General features: G+C 37.8%; 1 protein-coding gene across 1 annotated transcript in view; it reads left to right on the top strand.

Moving 5' to 3' along the window:
* Window positions 1–16,385, top strand: part of LOC140171579 (probable ATP-dependent RNA helicase DDX46) — a 68,065-nt gene that overhangs the window by 15,744 nt on the left and 35,936 nt on the right. Inside the window, 3 exon segments of the mRNA XM_072194855.1 lie at window positions 2,600–2,720; window positions 4,919–5,094; window positions 7,073–7,194. Coding sequence (XP_072050956.1) covers window positions 2,600–2,720; window positions 4,919–5,094; window positions 7,073–7,194 — 419 coding nt within the window.

Raw genomic sequence — 16,385 nt, 5'->3', positions numbered from 1 at the left:
TGATACCGATAATCGTGTTGGTTACGTGTGGATGATGTTGCCAAATGAAGGTATGATGGAAAAGTGATGTTGACTAACTGGAATTGAATTTTATAAAACATGGTGGCTTGGTTGACAAGGCGTCTTGTATGCAGAGTGTCCCAGGATAGTTGATTGAAGAGTGGGGTGACCCTAGTTGTTCTTCGGTAGTCTTGGTGGACGAAGCGAACGGCTTGACGCTGCACTTGTTCAAGAGCCTGTATGTCCTGGTGTATATGTGGGTTCCATATTTCGCCGCTATATTCTAGTTGGGGACGTACCAAGGACAAATAAGCCTTCGCTTTCACATCTTTGTTGCAAGGTGATAAGGTCCTCCTCAACATACCCAACGTCACGACTGGCTTTTTTGCGATCGCTTTCTTGCAATGAGTTGACCATTTTAGGTCGTCTGAAATTGTTACACCCAGGTAGTCATGCTGTTATACTCTTTGAAGAGCTTCTCCTTGAATGGTATATGTATGGAGGCTGATCTTCCTTTTCAGGGTGATAGACATGACTGCACATTTTGCAACGTTAAAACTCATGAGCCAGGTGTCTGCCCAGGATGCAAGTGTATCCAAGTCGTTCTGCAATACAGCATGGTCAGTAGGGTCATATATTTCCGTATACAAGATACTGTCGTCAGCGAAGAGCGAATGTTAGACTTTATGTGTTGATTGATATCGTTAATGTAGACTAAGAAAAGTGCTGGACCCAAAACAGATCCTTGTGGAACTCCTGAGGTTACTTCTTTCCAGCTGGAGTGGCTTCCATTAACAGACACTGCCTGCTTGCGATCGCTTAGGAATGATTTGATCCATCCTAACGTGGGACCGTTTATGCCGTAGTATTCTAATTTAACAGCAAGTCTTTGGTGAGGCACTTTATCAAAAGCCTTGCTGAAATCCAGCAAGACTAAATCAGTTTGACCATGGCGATTTAAGGTCATAGCCCAATCATGTGTTGATGATAAAAGTTGGGTAACTGTGGATAGTTTTTCTTTAAAACCATGCTGGTTGTCAAGCAAGATCTTCTGGCTAGAGAGGTGTTTGGCTATGTGACTCAGCACAACATGTTCCATAATCTTACAAGTAATACATGTCAGAGATATTGGCCGGTAGTTTCCGGGGTCCCATTTTGGGCCTTTCTTATACAAAGCTGTAACAAGAGCTCTACTCCAGTCTTCTGGTAGGGTGCTTGTGTCATAAGATTGTTGGAATAAAAACTGCATGACAGGAGCAATCTTGTAAGCCACTTTTTTCAGAAGCTTTGCTGGCAACTCATCAGGCCCACAGGCCTTGTTTGGCTTGATATTTGCAAACTGTTTTGCCACACCTTCTACACCAATATGGAGAGTGTTGATGGGGGTGTACGGAGAAAAACCTTTGGAAGGAATGTCCGACTGATCTTCCTTGTTAAACACGGATTGGAATTTTGTGTTCAAAGCGTTTGCTTTTTCAGTGTCAGTAGCGTGTAATTTACCATCCAATTTCAATGGGGGAATGCCTGCACTCTCCGTGCGCATCAGCTTAACATAAGACCAGAAGGTCTTAGGATTGTCAACAAGGCTACCACCAACCACTTCGTTGATGTAACGAGTGTGCGATGAGCGGACTAGATAAGCAACTCTGTTTCGTTGCTTCTTAAAAGCATCCCAGTGTTGTCTGTTGTTTGATTTCCTAGCCTTTGTAAACAGCCTATCACGTTTACGCATATCTCTTTTGATGGTGGAATCAATCCATGGCAGGTGGCGCTTGCCCTTGGTTGTCTTGGAAGGCACATGCTTTATAAGCAGATCGGTAAGAGCAGATTTGATTAGTAACCAGTTTGAGTTCACAGACCGAAGATGTGGACTAAATGAGGCTAGAAACTCGTCAGTGAATTTCGCAGTATCTTTTTTAAGTTCATCATCATTGGCCTTGCGGAAGATAAATACTCTTCTCGGTGGTTTTATTTGATGGTGGGGTTTTGCATTTATGTAAAATACCACAGTGTTATGATCAGAGATGCCTGGCAACACTTCTATATCACTTATTAAGTTTTGATTTGAAGTGACAATCAAATCTAAGATCTTACCAGATACAGGTCTTGTAATAGTATTGGACAAGTGAATTTTCCAACAAGAAGTTGAGAAACTTTTCATGTATGGACTTTGTATTCTGCACAGTAGCTCTCCAACCTTCCCAATCAATATCACCAAAGTTATAATCTCCTCCAATAACAAGATTAATATGTTGGCGAGGGTGTTTTGAGAGAAGATTGGCAAGTGAGTAGTTTAAATCCTCGAGGGATGATGCCTTAGCTTTGGGCTGTCTAAACCTATTAGTTTCCCCAAGACCGTAGATTGAGGGAAAATAATTGGCCGTATCCCCTATGCTCTATCGCGTAACACAAAGGCCCACAACACTTACGTGATTCGTTAGACACGCACAATCAAAAGATCGGCCCTCATGGTATGCGAGAATTCACAGGATACAGGGCACAGGACTTTGGCTGTTGGGGGAATAGTCTGTGTACTTCTGTAAACCTTTGGTTGTTTCCTCATTTTAACTTACTGGTATTGAATTTCATTTCATTTCAGTGGTGGAGATTCGCCGTTCTGAGCTTGAAGGGATCAAAGTTCGAGGGAAGAACTGCCCTAAACCTATTGAGCAATGGGTACAGTGTGGTGTCTCCAGTAAAGTACTCAGTGTCCTGAAAAAGTAAGTCTAGATTAAAGATAACTTGTGTTCATTTAGAGACAGACAGACAGACACGCAGACACACAGATAGACAGGTAGAGTGATTTCAATGGCAAAGGATATTGAGAAATGATCATGTACATCATACATACCTCCACAAAGGCTTTGCATTCTTGATCCCTCGTACCAGGATTCTAGGACAGGCTCGTGGACTCATCTCTGTACACAAACTTAAATAGCCAAAGATTTGCATTCTACAATTGTGAAGAAAATAGGTCCTTGAAAAAATGTCCACAAATGCATTTGCAGGCTTGAAAATAGGTTCAAAATGGGGATGGCGCTGTTCCAAGGTAAATATATTAAAAATTGGGAAATGGTTACCTTTGATTTGTTGGCCATATCTCTAAAACCAACCATCTGAAAGAAATGAAATGATTGACTTTTTTGTTCCTTGTAACAAAAGGGACATTTTGATACTTTTGGGCACATTCATATTTTAATTGGCATTTACTAACATGTTCACCTGACCCATACAAGCTTAAAATCAATATCAAATATAAAGTGGACACCATTTCCCACTTAGCACAGATCTGAGACGGACTATACATGAATGCAGACAGTCAGTTGGTAAATCATTTAAAGATCTGTTAATTAAGCCAAAAAAAACAACTTGTTTGCTTGTCCGCATCAGACCGACCTTCTCGGGCAGTCCTGACCGTAAAACTTCTTTTTTTTTGAAAAAAAGGGTTTTTTTTACAATTTTCCCCCCAAAGTCATTAACTTTTCATCTAAAACTGATGTTTCCCCTGTCTAGTCGTACCTGGCTAAGGGTTCCGATATTTTGTATTATCATCCTCAGCATCTACACAATTGTTGAACTTAAAAATGCAGTATTTTAAGTCTGCCAGATATGTACATGCCAATAAAACTGGGTTTACTTTGAATTTGTCTTTGGTGGAAATTCTGTGGTCAGTGAGTGTTTTACATGCAAACAAGTACTTTTCTTGACCAACTGACCAAACTTCTGAAAGTGATCTATGGACAAGCAAACAATTTTTTTTGCCTTACTTGCATTCAGGAGCTACTCCATTCTATTTTGCAAAATTAGACCCTGTTGATTTTGAAAATTTGCAATTTGATCTTGACCATATCGCTATCAAATTCAGCAAACTTTGGTGCCAAGACTGGTGTAAACAGGTGCAGTTGCCATTTTGATTGTGACCCCAATTCACTATTGAATATTGCTTACACTATCAGATTCCTATTGCTACTGCCCCAGAGGTACACTGCTGCCCAACTACCCGAGTACCTGCGTGGGTATACTCTCGAGTACACACATTGGAAACACATGGACAGTGCACTGCACACACAGGAATTGGATTGGTACTGCACTGGTACTTTGGAGTAGGCACAAAGTAGATGGGCAGCAGTGTACATCTAACAATAGGAATCCGTTAGTGTATGTTAGGGGCATCATTAAATAGATTTAAATTTACCTTGGCTGCTATCGAATTACTACTTTCGCTATTATAAACAGTGGGTCTAATGAATGTTCCCTGAAAATGATTTCCTGATAGTGAAAACCCCCACTGAACTCTGAAAAGATTTATCTCGATTCTTTGTCGCAGTCGCATTTGAGATCATATTTGAATCAAATTTCATAGTAATAAAGGGGGGGGAGGTCACAGATAATGAGTAAAGCCCGATCCTGACTCCACTTCGCAGCGCGATGCGATGCTTTTCAAACATCGCAGCATCGCGCGATGAAATTAAAATGTACATTTTAATTTCATCGCACGATGTTGCGATGTTTTAAAAGCATGTGGGGTCTGCATCTCCTTTTAAGGTCATTCTACCGACCTTGATTTTCCAGCAGCCAATCAGAAGCGTGTACGGCTGCGATATCGCAGCGTGATGCGAAAAAGTTGAACATTGTTCAACTTTTTGCGGACCAAAATTTCCACGCGCGATGAGAATTTTCACCGCTGAGCGCGTAAAAACCTGGCTCAGATTACAGCTTTTATAGCATCGCAGTATCGCATCGCGCTGCGATGTGGAGTCAGGATCGGGCTTAAGAGATGGCTTCCAAACAATAGAAAGAAGAAAATAGATAGATCCGGATCTTCCAGGGTGCCAGTAGTTGGGTTTAAAGTCATCCCTAAGATACCACTTGATTACAACTGGCTTTGCTTGTTTGTTTGTTTGTTTGTTTGTTATAGGAATAAGTATGAGAAGCCAACACCTATTCAAGCTCAGGCTATCCCATCTATCATGTCCGGGAGAGACTTAATAGGGATTGCCAAGACTGGTAGTGGTAAGACTATAGCCTTCCTATTGCCGATGTTTAGACACATAATGGATCAGGACCCGCTGGAAATGGATGATGGACCAATATGTGAGTGTTTTCAACTTTTATATCTTTCAATATCATAAATAAAATAAGATAATGTTGGTGATTTAATGTGCGCTTCATCAAAGCATGACCTAGCTATCAGCACACTTCAACAATTATTCTGCTGTCATTAGGATATATCAGAATCATTTCCACTTCACCAAGTCCGCAACTGATGCGCAGGTACTCTCAGCGACTTGTGCTTTCCCCCCATCAGCTCCCCATTTTTACACATAGGTGGAGTGAAGCAATTGAGAATTAAGCTATCTTAACACACTAACCTTTCGATTATGAAGCTCGGGCCCTAACTCGGGCCCCTTTGATTATGAAGCCACCATGCTTCCCATATCATAACATGAAAATACAAACATTGATTGGTAAATGAAGTAGAAATAAAGAATTTAAAAGGGAATATGAATAGTGCATAATGTCATTGGAATTTGCCAAACTGGACTTCATTGACCACCAATTTTTGAGCAATGATCCTCTACAATTTAAAAGTATTTGTAAATATTCTGATCACTTGACCATCTGTGTACATCCATGTCAAAAGGATGCACTCGTTGGCTGCTATTATCTCTTTTTACATAATAGATAGGAATGAATACCAGACTCATCGCAAGTGGAGGTTGCTTCAAATCATTGCCAAGTCACATGGTTTAGGAATGTTCTTTAAACCATGTGACTTAGGAATGATCCGAAGTGACCTCCATTTGAGATCAGGTTGGTGTATATTCCTAGCTATTATGCAAAAAGAGACACATGTACATGTAGCAGCCGACAAGTGCATCCTTTTGATACGGATATTTTGTCAAGATTGCCTATGTACTAAACACCAACCTGGTAACTTTATATTTGGATATTGAACAAGTGCTTTTTGATGACATTAAGGGCTCTGGTATGAGCGTTTCTACAGTATTTTTTGTGGGACATGAGAGGACATCGGACATATCGAATTGTATTCTGAATACCAAGAAGGTCCTTCTGATATCAAATAATTTTGATTATACAAATTTTATGACAAATTATTAAAATTTGATATTTTGACAATTTTTGATATATAACAGTCCTTGAAAGAAAACTATATAAATCTAATGACGTACCTAAAGGGTGGGGGGAGGGAAATCCATATCATCAATACGAAAGGTCCAAATTTTCATCCCAGCTGCATACACTTTAAGTACATACCATCAGATTTATAAAGATTACTTCTAGGATCGTTTTATCAAAACTATCGATTTTTAATCATTTGCCATAAAATGTGTGTATTATATTGCGAATTTCAAAAAATCAATATGTCTGATGTGCTCTCATGTCCCACAAAAAATACTGTCCAAATGCTCATACCAGAGCCCTTAATTTATATTTCTCATGTTATTGGCAGGAGAGTGCTTCCATGAAAAAGGCACCAGCTTGGGCGGGATGCAACTGCTTCATCTTTGTTGTCAATACTATTTTGTTTTTGAGATGATTTCAAGTCTTTGCTTAACCCGCATAATAGTAATTAGAGAATAAACAATAGGAATTTTTGTTTTTACTATCCTCTACCATGTGATAGACGACAGGAAGGTCCAATATTTTGAGTAGTAAATGCTGGCGCACTCATTCTTAGTCAGTTAAATATTATTTTAATAACTGTAAGCTATTTTTGTATAGCAAAAACTAAGTTACCGTCATAAAAACTCCCCTGATTTATTAAATGAACAAAACTTGTTTACAACTTCACATATTCTGTTGTGTGAACTGCTAGCGCGTGCGCGTATTCCGCACTAGTCTACGCATACAACACGATACATACGTGCACCTTTACACGCGTGTTACGCGTTATCAACACTCATGATGATGCGGGTCGTCTACGGCCTGATAGACGGCACCCGAAATCATGTGATTGTCCAATCAGATTATATGTCTATGAACTAGACCACTCTCACTGACTAAGAATGCATAATAATGTGTCTCCTGTATTATTTTATACCCACAGCTGTAATCATGACTCCAACAAGAGAATTAGCCATGCAGATTTTCAGAGAGTGCAAGAAGTTTGCCAAACCATTGGGACTAAGAGCAATATGTGTGTATGGAGGCACAGGTATCAGTGAGCAGGTGAGTAAGTTTACAAATCACAATCATTTGTGACCCAACGCCAGTGAATGCGGCAAATGGCATTTTTTTCTTGAAACAGATTCATCAGGATCGTTCGTAGTTTATTAAAGTAGAAAGGTTCTTTTTCGGATCCAAATAATCTGGTACTCACTCAGAAATATTTCAATTCCTATCAAGAATCTTGATCACTCTGTTGTGGTGTTTCTAGATATTTGATGAAACTGCAACACTGTTTGGGCTTGATGATGTTTCCAAACTTCCTGGTTGCTGTTTATTGATGAGTTGATCATAGATCTTGTCTAGTTTGTAAGCCCCCAAGGTCAAATGCGACCCACTACAGACTGCTGAGGCAATATACAAGATCCCTTTCCAAAACTGTCCTAAAATTGCATAGGAGAAACAGGTCATTTGTTTGGCACACGGTATTGGCACCATGTTAAAAATTTTATTTTGGGGTTTCTACTCTTTAATATTTCTGTTGGATTACCCTGCAGCTGACTATTGATGATGATCATGATGATGGATTGCAAGATTGCATAAATCTCAGGGCAGCTTTTCATTGCATCAAAAATGAGCCACTAAAGGGGAAATATATCCTATACTGCATAAAATGAATTTGTCATTTACTTTGAAAGATTATTTGATGATGTGGCCTTGTCTCAAATGAAATTTCTAAAATATACATGCTGACTATAGTATCTTAACTTTGAAGTGTATACAGGATAAGGGTCCAACATGAAAGCCTACACAGACTTTGCCACTGAAACAATATTAGGTAACATCATGGTCATTTAGCTACAACTTGATCGGGTGCTTGCTTGTTTTGAAAAGTCTCTAAGTGACCAAATTTAAACTTTGGAAGGCCAAAGTCAAAAGTTGGTAAACAATCCCCAGCAAGCATTCCTGACTTGAATCTAAAAGTTGATATCTGTGGTTTGAAAAGGTCACCTGAGCTGCAAATGAACTCAATGAAATACCAAATATTTGGGTGGTTTAGAAATGGTGTTAAAGCCATATTGTAACATTTCTATAAAAGATAGATTAGTATTTCTTTTCCATAAAGTGTTAGCTTTTACTGTCAGATATGTCCACTTTTAATTTCGAGTAGAACAACTGAGGTAAAGTAAAGAAAATTGGAATTTACTACCAGCGCCAATGCATGTTACTCCATCGGTCGTACTGGGGTATTTCCATCGTAATGATAAACGTCTCAATAAGACGGTTTATTCAAAACCTCGGATTCTGACGAAACGACAGCACCTAATAGTCTTGTTTTTTGCAATGTATCTTAGTTTACTAAAGTACATTAAAATCATGTAAAAACCAGAATTACAAAAAAATATTGAGGGCGTCATCCTCAGCAAAGGTTACAATATGGTTTTAATGTTGTCAATGAGAAGGAAAATTATATCAAATTTGGTATCAGAATAATTATACACTGTTTGTGCTTTTCATTGTGTATTTAGAGTTTCCTTACGATAATACTGGCAAGAGAAATGAGGTTCAAAATGGTAAAGATACTTCTCGGGCACCCTGTATTTTATGTGTAAAGATATAGAAATGAGAAAAAGAGAAACTGCAAACAAAATGAGAGAGAGATTGAGATTAAAGAGTAACAAGAGAGATGGGGAGAGAGAGATACAGTCATGTAGAGCGAAGAGGAAGAGAGAGAGAGAATAAAGCATTCATTATTTGCTTTTAGAATCCATCAAGTCAAGAGTTCTTGAAAAATAAGAAATTATAGAAAGAAAAAAACCTCTTTTGGTCAAATTTGATCAAGGTTGTATTAAGAGAAAATATATTTTGATTTTATATTGTCTGAAATTAAGTCCAGTTTGGAGCACATCTTAATCATCTCAGGTAGCTATAAAATTATATACATTTTGCTATTGTTATGCTACAATGTAAAGGCTTTTAGATCTTGGTTCCTTCTTTAGTCAAAAATCTTCTTATTACAAAATAGTGTTCTGAAAGAAACCAATTTGTGGGAGGCATGTTGAAAGAAATTTTTGTTGTAAGAAGCTTCTATGTCTTACAAATTTTTCTTTGCCCAGCTAAATCATGCTGTATCTAATCAATGGTTCCTGCAGAAAAAAAACCCAAACATTTTAAGATTGTATTTAATTTTAAAGGTAAACGTTTACATAAATATAGTAGAAATTCAAAATGAAATTCAAAATGGCTGCACCCATGTTACTGGGTGTTGTCATGATTCTCTAAAATGATATAACCATGGTAAATATGGGAGGAAATTGCACCTACAAGTACATTTTGATGCAAAAATATTATTTACAATCTAAAATGATGCTGGAGCAAGCAAGGCTTGATCGTGAGACGTGTCAGAACATGATTTTATAAAGTAAAAAAATTAATCTTTTTCTGTACCCACTATACTCCAAGCTGTAGCAAACCAGGTATTCCATGTCCATTAAGCACTGCATTCAGACTTCCATTAGCCGTCGCTTACTACATCTTCTCTTTTATATTACTTGTAGTTTCTTCATTTCTTGCATTAGGTGACAAAATGGGCTATTCTGTTTGAAATCCACCCTCCCCCTGTGGAATATATAGCTAAAGTCTTCCACAGAGGGAGTGTGTGTGTTTCAAATTGAAAAGATAGTCAGGAACTTCCATTTGAAATACTACCTTCTGTTATTGGTGATAGGTAGAGCCATAAACAGAGGGAGTATGGATTTCAAAATTATTAACCTAGCCATTCAATTTGAAAATCATACTCCCTCTGTGGAAGACTTTTCTTAAATCTTCCACAAAATTGAATACCATAAAAGCAGACAAGTAAAATACTTCAAATTTGTCCGTAAAATTTGGGGTAAAATTTGTAAAAAATTCTTTCTTTTTTTAAATATCACTTTACTATAACCTCTAGTCAATCCTATTGTAATTTTTTTGCAAAGTCATTGCAAATTTCCCCCTCAATATTTGCGTTATAACATTTTCTTTCTACAAATTATGACCCTCTACATCCTACAATGTATGTGTTACAATGCGCTTTAGCATTTCAACGAGGCTTTGTCTGGAAGCTCTGAAGTGGGAGCGCCCTCTCTCATGGAGGGCAGGTTAGTGTAGTGGTCTTCTCACTCGCTTCTCACCACTGTGGCCGGGGTTCAATTCCCCGCGGCGCCACATGTGAGTTTGGTTGCCGATCCATGCTCGTCCTTGCAGGTTTTTCTCCGGTGCTCCAGTTTTTCTCCTGCATCTAAAATCGGACCTCTTCCCATATCCCTGTGCCACCATATCCGGATTGGCATCCCTTAAATTTAGTAGCCTCTGAGCACTATTGGGATTAGCCTGGCTTTGGCTGAATGTTATAAATAAATAAATAAATCATGTTGTACTCCTGCTTTGCGCTCGCTGTCAGGGCTTCGCAGCTGGCTCCCCCAGCATGGATCGAGGCAAAGCCGCTCACCCACCCCCTCGCAAGGTCTTTGACAAAGACTGTGCACTTTATTCTGATCAACATAATGAGAAGGATATTTCAGAATTATTCCAAATAATGTACACATATAATTCTTTCAAAAATAAAACAATCTGTTTTTTAGATTTTAATCTGAGCCAAATTTACCCACTAACCCAGGTACATTATTTCTTCTTACCATGAAAGGCCAGTTTGTAAACTTGGTACAAAACTTCCGAAAGTGACTGAGCACTGCAGAAAGTCATGCACCCATCAGTAGATGACCCTTTGGGATGGTATGCTCCATTATGATTGGTGCATAGTTTGCTTTGCACGGTTTAATAAGTGGATTTTTTTTATGCAAGCATCTTTACTGCATAGTCAACATGGTCTACATTGAATTGCAGTGGGCAACATTAAAGTAAAGTAAAAGTAAAGTGGAAAAAAATTGTCTGCAGGGCAGCTAATTTTACGGAAACTTTTGGGCTATATGTTACATGTAGGTTCATTATACAATGATGCTTATTCGAATTTGAAGCAGTTATATTTTTCAATATATACCATACAGAAAGCGGATTTCTCTTCATAAATTTATGAAATTCACTCGCTACATGTTATTTGGGCTAGAAACGCAATTTCTAGTTCTCGTTATAAAAAAAATAATAATAAAATAAAAAATTTCATTTTGTAACATCTGCTTGTAGAAGTAATTTTTAAAAGTAAGTTTTTCGCTCTCTTAATTTATTATTATCTCAGTTTGCTTTAGCTTTCATAATGCTGTTTAAATCATAGTTTCTTCGGCTGGCATAATTTATTTCCGATCCTCGCATATTGTGTCTCGCATTGTCTTAGGCCTTGTTAGGGTGATAGGCTGCCTTGTTCTTCATTAAAAAAAGAACTGTGTATAAAGAAAATTGTTAACCAATTAGAGCTGAACCGAAATGACTTGTGCTCACTGATCCGATATTCATGCTCCTAATATTAGTCTCTCTCTCTCTCAAGATTCAATTTATTATATTTCATATCGTGGCCAAAAGGCCCAATTTCATGAGATATAAAAATTATAAAAAACATAGGACAAAAATCAGATTACTCTAATAAATATTATTACGTACAAATTATAATTAGTAAAAACATTTGAAGTCTATGAATGACATGAAATAAATAAATAATTCCACTGCTTCACATTCTCACATACACACATCCCTCCACCTCCCCTCCCCCACTCCCACAAATGCCCTCTCCACACACACAGACACATCTGAACTCCCACTTTTATCTTCATCACAAAAGTACTTGCACACACCCTTGCATCACTCCCACACCTGCCCTCTCCTCATGCAACCTTTCACTCACCCACAGACACATCATTATTTTACCCCCTCCACGTTTATCCTCATTACAAAGACACACCTCTCCTGCTCACCCACTCATTCTCAAAAATTAATTTTAAGCAACATATAACACTCATCAGAGAAGATATCTTTCACTTCCCACAATGCATTTCTTCCCTGTACTGATATGATATTCGGTGTAACATTGGTCGATAGTGACTAGAAATACCTCAACTACAAGATCTAGATGAGCTCTGTTAATTGAGGTATTTTTTTGTCACTATCGACCCATGTTGCACTAGATAGCAAATCAGTACAGGGAAGAAATGCATTGTGGGAAGTGTCACTTGTAAGATCTCTGGAAAGTACTATTTTCTCTCTACCACTGGTAGAGAAAATGAATCATTTCAATATAATCTCTGTCACCTACCAGTACCACATGCCATCACATCACATTTTCATTTAGCCAACCACAGAGCTGTAGAGTAAAGTGAAATATTTTTCCGTGACTGGTATATGTCTGTTGGCATATACCAACCTACAATGTAACATACGCCATCATTTCATATTCTCAAAAAGTCAATCACTGACCTACAAATGTAAAGTAGGAGTAACAATAATCACTTTGATCTAAATGCCTGTGAAATACAGGGTGGTCCAAAAACAACTTTACCTAATTTGAAAGCTTAATTTCTCAGAGTTTAGAGCAGATATTCCCAATATTGTTACATGTTTTAAATATGTATCTTTCTAAGAGTATAATGAGAGAAAAATAAGCTAAATTAACAAAATCTTTTCACCACACATTCTTAGAAAGACATATATTTAGAGTAACACTTTCGAGAATTGCTGCTGTAAACTCTGAGAAATTAACCTTTCAAATTAGGTTAAGGTTTTTTTGGACCAGGTACGACCCTGTTTATTTTCTGTCACTGATTTTAAGGCGTGTCCATTTCCATATATCGTACCTGTGCTACCATCACATCACATTCTCATAGAGCCAATCACCAAGCTCTACAAGTGGGCTTTTCCAGTTAAAATTCATACACCCTTATAAAAGACATGACCTTAATCTTCGACACAAGGAGTGTAAATGTCAAATGGGGTTTCCTAAACGGGTGACTCCATTTGAAATTTGTACCCCTTGTGTGGGAGCATATGGTCATGTCTTCCATAGGGGGTGTATGGCTATCAATTGGAATATCAGAATGTAAAATAGGCAGGAATTAGTACTGTGATATATACTGTCCTACTTGTAGATTTTAAGCTAGAAATGAAAATAAACATCCAAGGAGTACTGAAATATTTGAAGCAACAGCTACAACATAACACCAAGAGTAATGTCACAAATGTGATCAACAGTGCTTGTGATAGCTGGTTTTGTTTGTTGATAAGGAATTGTTTTCCCAATTTTTGTGGAGTTTTACTCTTGTTGATATTCAAGCCAGAGCCAAACTTGGAAGTAGAAGTATTGAAAGTTTGTATCAAGAAATTGAAGATTCATTTGGTAAAATGAATATTTTAAACAGTTCTCTCAATAAAATAGTGACTTACTTTTAATATTTCATCACCACATCCGTGGGACTTCATCAGAATTGTGACAGGAGCGGTAAAGCTAATGATTCATTTGGTAGAATGATTCATTTGTTTTGAAAATTGTTTTATGTGGATTGGTATGACCAAGGATCTTTTGTTATTTACATGGATAGCAATACATTACGTAAACACATTGCTCCTGACTTTGTGCTGAACTGATTTGCTGACAAGCTAGTCATAAAGTGATGCCTTTTGTTTTGGGTTACACCATTATATTGGTAACCGCTAACTGCAGTAATGACATATATAAGTGTTTGATCCTGCACACAAGTGTCAATAAGTGAAGAAGTTATGTAAGAGAAACTGGTACTTTTTGCTCAGATGAAACTAACCAACAGTGTGTTTGGGTAGTCACAAGCACACAAAAAATACTCAAATCTTTAATGCACGGTTTACTGCTGAAATAAACTTTTAAAAGTTTTCTGCTAATCCAGCCAGCCTTTATGCATTATAGCAAAACACCAGGTAGAGAAGAGAAGTAACACGCCTCACCTACTTAAACTAAGTCGCATTGTTTCGCAAACTGGATGTTGATTGTCCACGTGAATGGCAGCAAGTTCCAACATTTCATCCTTCTGTAAAGCACAATAGGAGTTTTGTCCGTTGGGTACAACTGATTTCGTCTGTTACAAAGCTGAAATTGCTTCAACAAGATTGGTACATTGTATGTAGAAATGAGGTAACATTTGCCTAAGTAAATGGAATAGAGGCTTATTCTTTTCACCAAGATTATACTGTGAACTTATGTGTTAACTTCAATGCCTGAAGGTCATTAAGTGAATTGGGAACTTGCAGATTCCTCCTTTCATCGTCCTCTGGACATAGCAAGTCGAATGCGGAACTCAAGTCTTCAATGATAGTCCGTCATTCATCTATTGACAGTTATATGACGTATTTGAAGAGTTTTTATCATTCGGTAGCAGTTTCAGACAAAAGAGGGGATTACTGGGGCAGACGTTGTCCTTTAAGTCTGTTCATGACCACTGAAGCACGGTACAAGGACACTCGCATAAATAAAAGGCTATTGTGAGAATAGATGTCAAAGGTCATTGAAGCTATCGATTTGGTAGTTTTCGCTCCACAATATTTTCCTGTTTCGGACAGCGCCTAACACGACAGAGTGCGGAATAACAGTTTACGGTAGACTATCCCTATCTTACATGTGAAGCGCTTCAGGTGATTCGTCGAGTGCGAGTAGCGATCAAGCTTGTGTGTTGTTTTATTCTATCAATAGAGGGAGACGTTACAGGGTTTTTTAGCGGTGAAAAGTTTACATTTGGTTTCTATTCGGCAATGTGCGATGATCACAACGATATATATGAACAAGGAATTTACATTCAAACGGTAATTGCTTGCTGATTTGAAGTCCAACTCTGTAGGAGACTGACTTACATTGAAGACAGTAGGATATGTTTCAAGACCATAATGGCATGATTGCCAATTTAAAAGGCAAAGAAACAGAGTGAAATAGTACTTCTTAACTATGTTTACCAAGTAAATTGCAACTCATTATAGATTCTCTTGGATGCCGATAGTCATCTATCTCTGAGCTATATAAGGCAATAGAACCAAATTTGTTAAATTTTTTGATCGACCATCAATGCATAGCCGATGCTCATAATTTTATGAACCTATCAATTAATTGAATGCTGTTAATTGTGATATTTGTATGTAATGTATTGACCAATGACCTTTTACTATTAACTTTTAATTAATTAGTCAATAGTTCATTAATAATAAGCATCAAAGTAGCATTGACGGTCAATCCCAGGATCAAACAAATTTGGTACAGCGCCTGAGGCAAATTCACTGAAAAATTATGTTGACCATTTTGCAGATTGCAGCCATATTAAGCTGCATCAATGAGTGTGTGTGTAAAGGTAATTAACAGCTGCTACTGATGCTTCAAGCAAAGATTTATAGAGATGCTTGTAGTGAAGCAATGCTGATCAAATGCTTATGAGAAAGCATTTTCTTTTTAGAAGTTAACTAATCGTGCAACACTATGTAGTCAGACTCTTAATATCACATTTCAAAGATGGCTGTTTCAAGCATTTTGCGTCCGATTCCAAAGTTGCTTATCATCATCGCTGTCATATCAGTAAATAATGATTCGGTACGGAATGGACTGATGGTATCAGCTCAGTTGATGGTGAAACCCCTGTGGGAAGTCTCTACCAATGTGACAAACCCGTGCTTTGTCAATGTCAGTGAAGATGCAACACTCTTCAGATAGTCCTGATCATCAATGCAGTCTTCAAGTAACAGCATTTCAAGGAACTCATGTGCAGCTGCAGATAGAGAAAACAGTAAATGATCAGTCATTTCTGTACATTGAGCGCATTGGGGACCTTGATAATTGCCTAAATAAGTATGTAGTTTTCAATGATCTATCTAAGTGGTGTAATTCTATTATAACTCAAAGAAATATCACGATAATGGTGCAAGGTGTTGTGAGTCTGTCCATCAATGATAGACCAACAGGTGGTACAGTACACCAATGTCCAGAAAGTGAGCAAAATATCAGAGATGACAATGTAGAATAGGGCTCTCTCTGTAGAAATGTACAAGGATATAAGAGTAAGATAATGTGTGGATGGTATGATGGTAGTAAATGTAGAATGACGTTTCAGACTTACTGTGATACAATACTGGGTTCCAGAGAAGTCATTTATCGATGTGGTAACCATGACGTATCACAGAGTCAAAGGGACTTAATTGTATATCCAATAGATGTAGTCAACCTGGATCTGTCAAGGAATAATTTAGTAGAAATAGAGGACAGTGGTTTTCAACATTTACAGGGTCTTCAGTCACTCAATTTAGCTGGCAATCAGTTAGCCAAA

The sequence above is a fragment of the Amphiura filiformis genome, chromosome 15 (assembly GCF_039555335.1).
Source record: "Amphiura filiformis chromosome 15, Afil_fr2py, whole genome shotgun sequence".
Taxonomy (NCBI): Eukaryota; Metazoa; Echinodermata; class Ophiuroidea; order Amphilepidida; family Amphiuridae; genus Amphiura; species Amphiura filiformis.
This window is presented reverse-complemented; position numbering and strand designations above follow the sequence as displayed.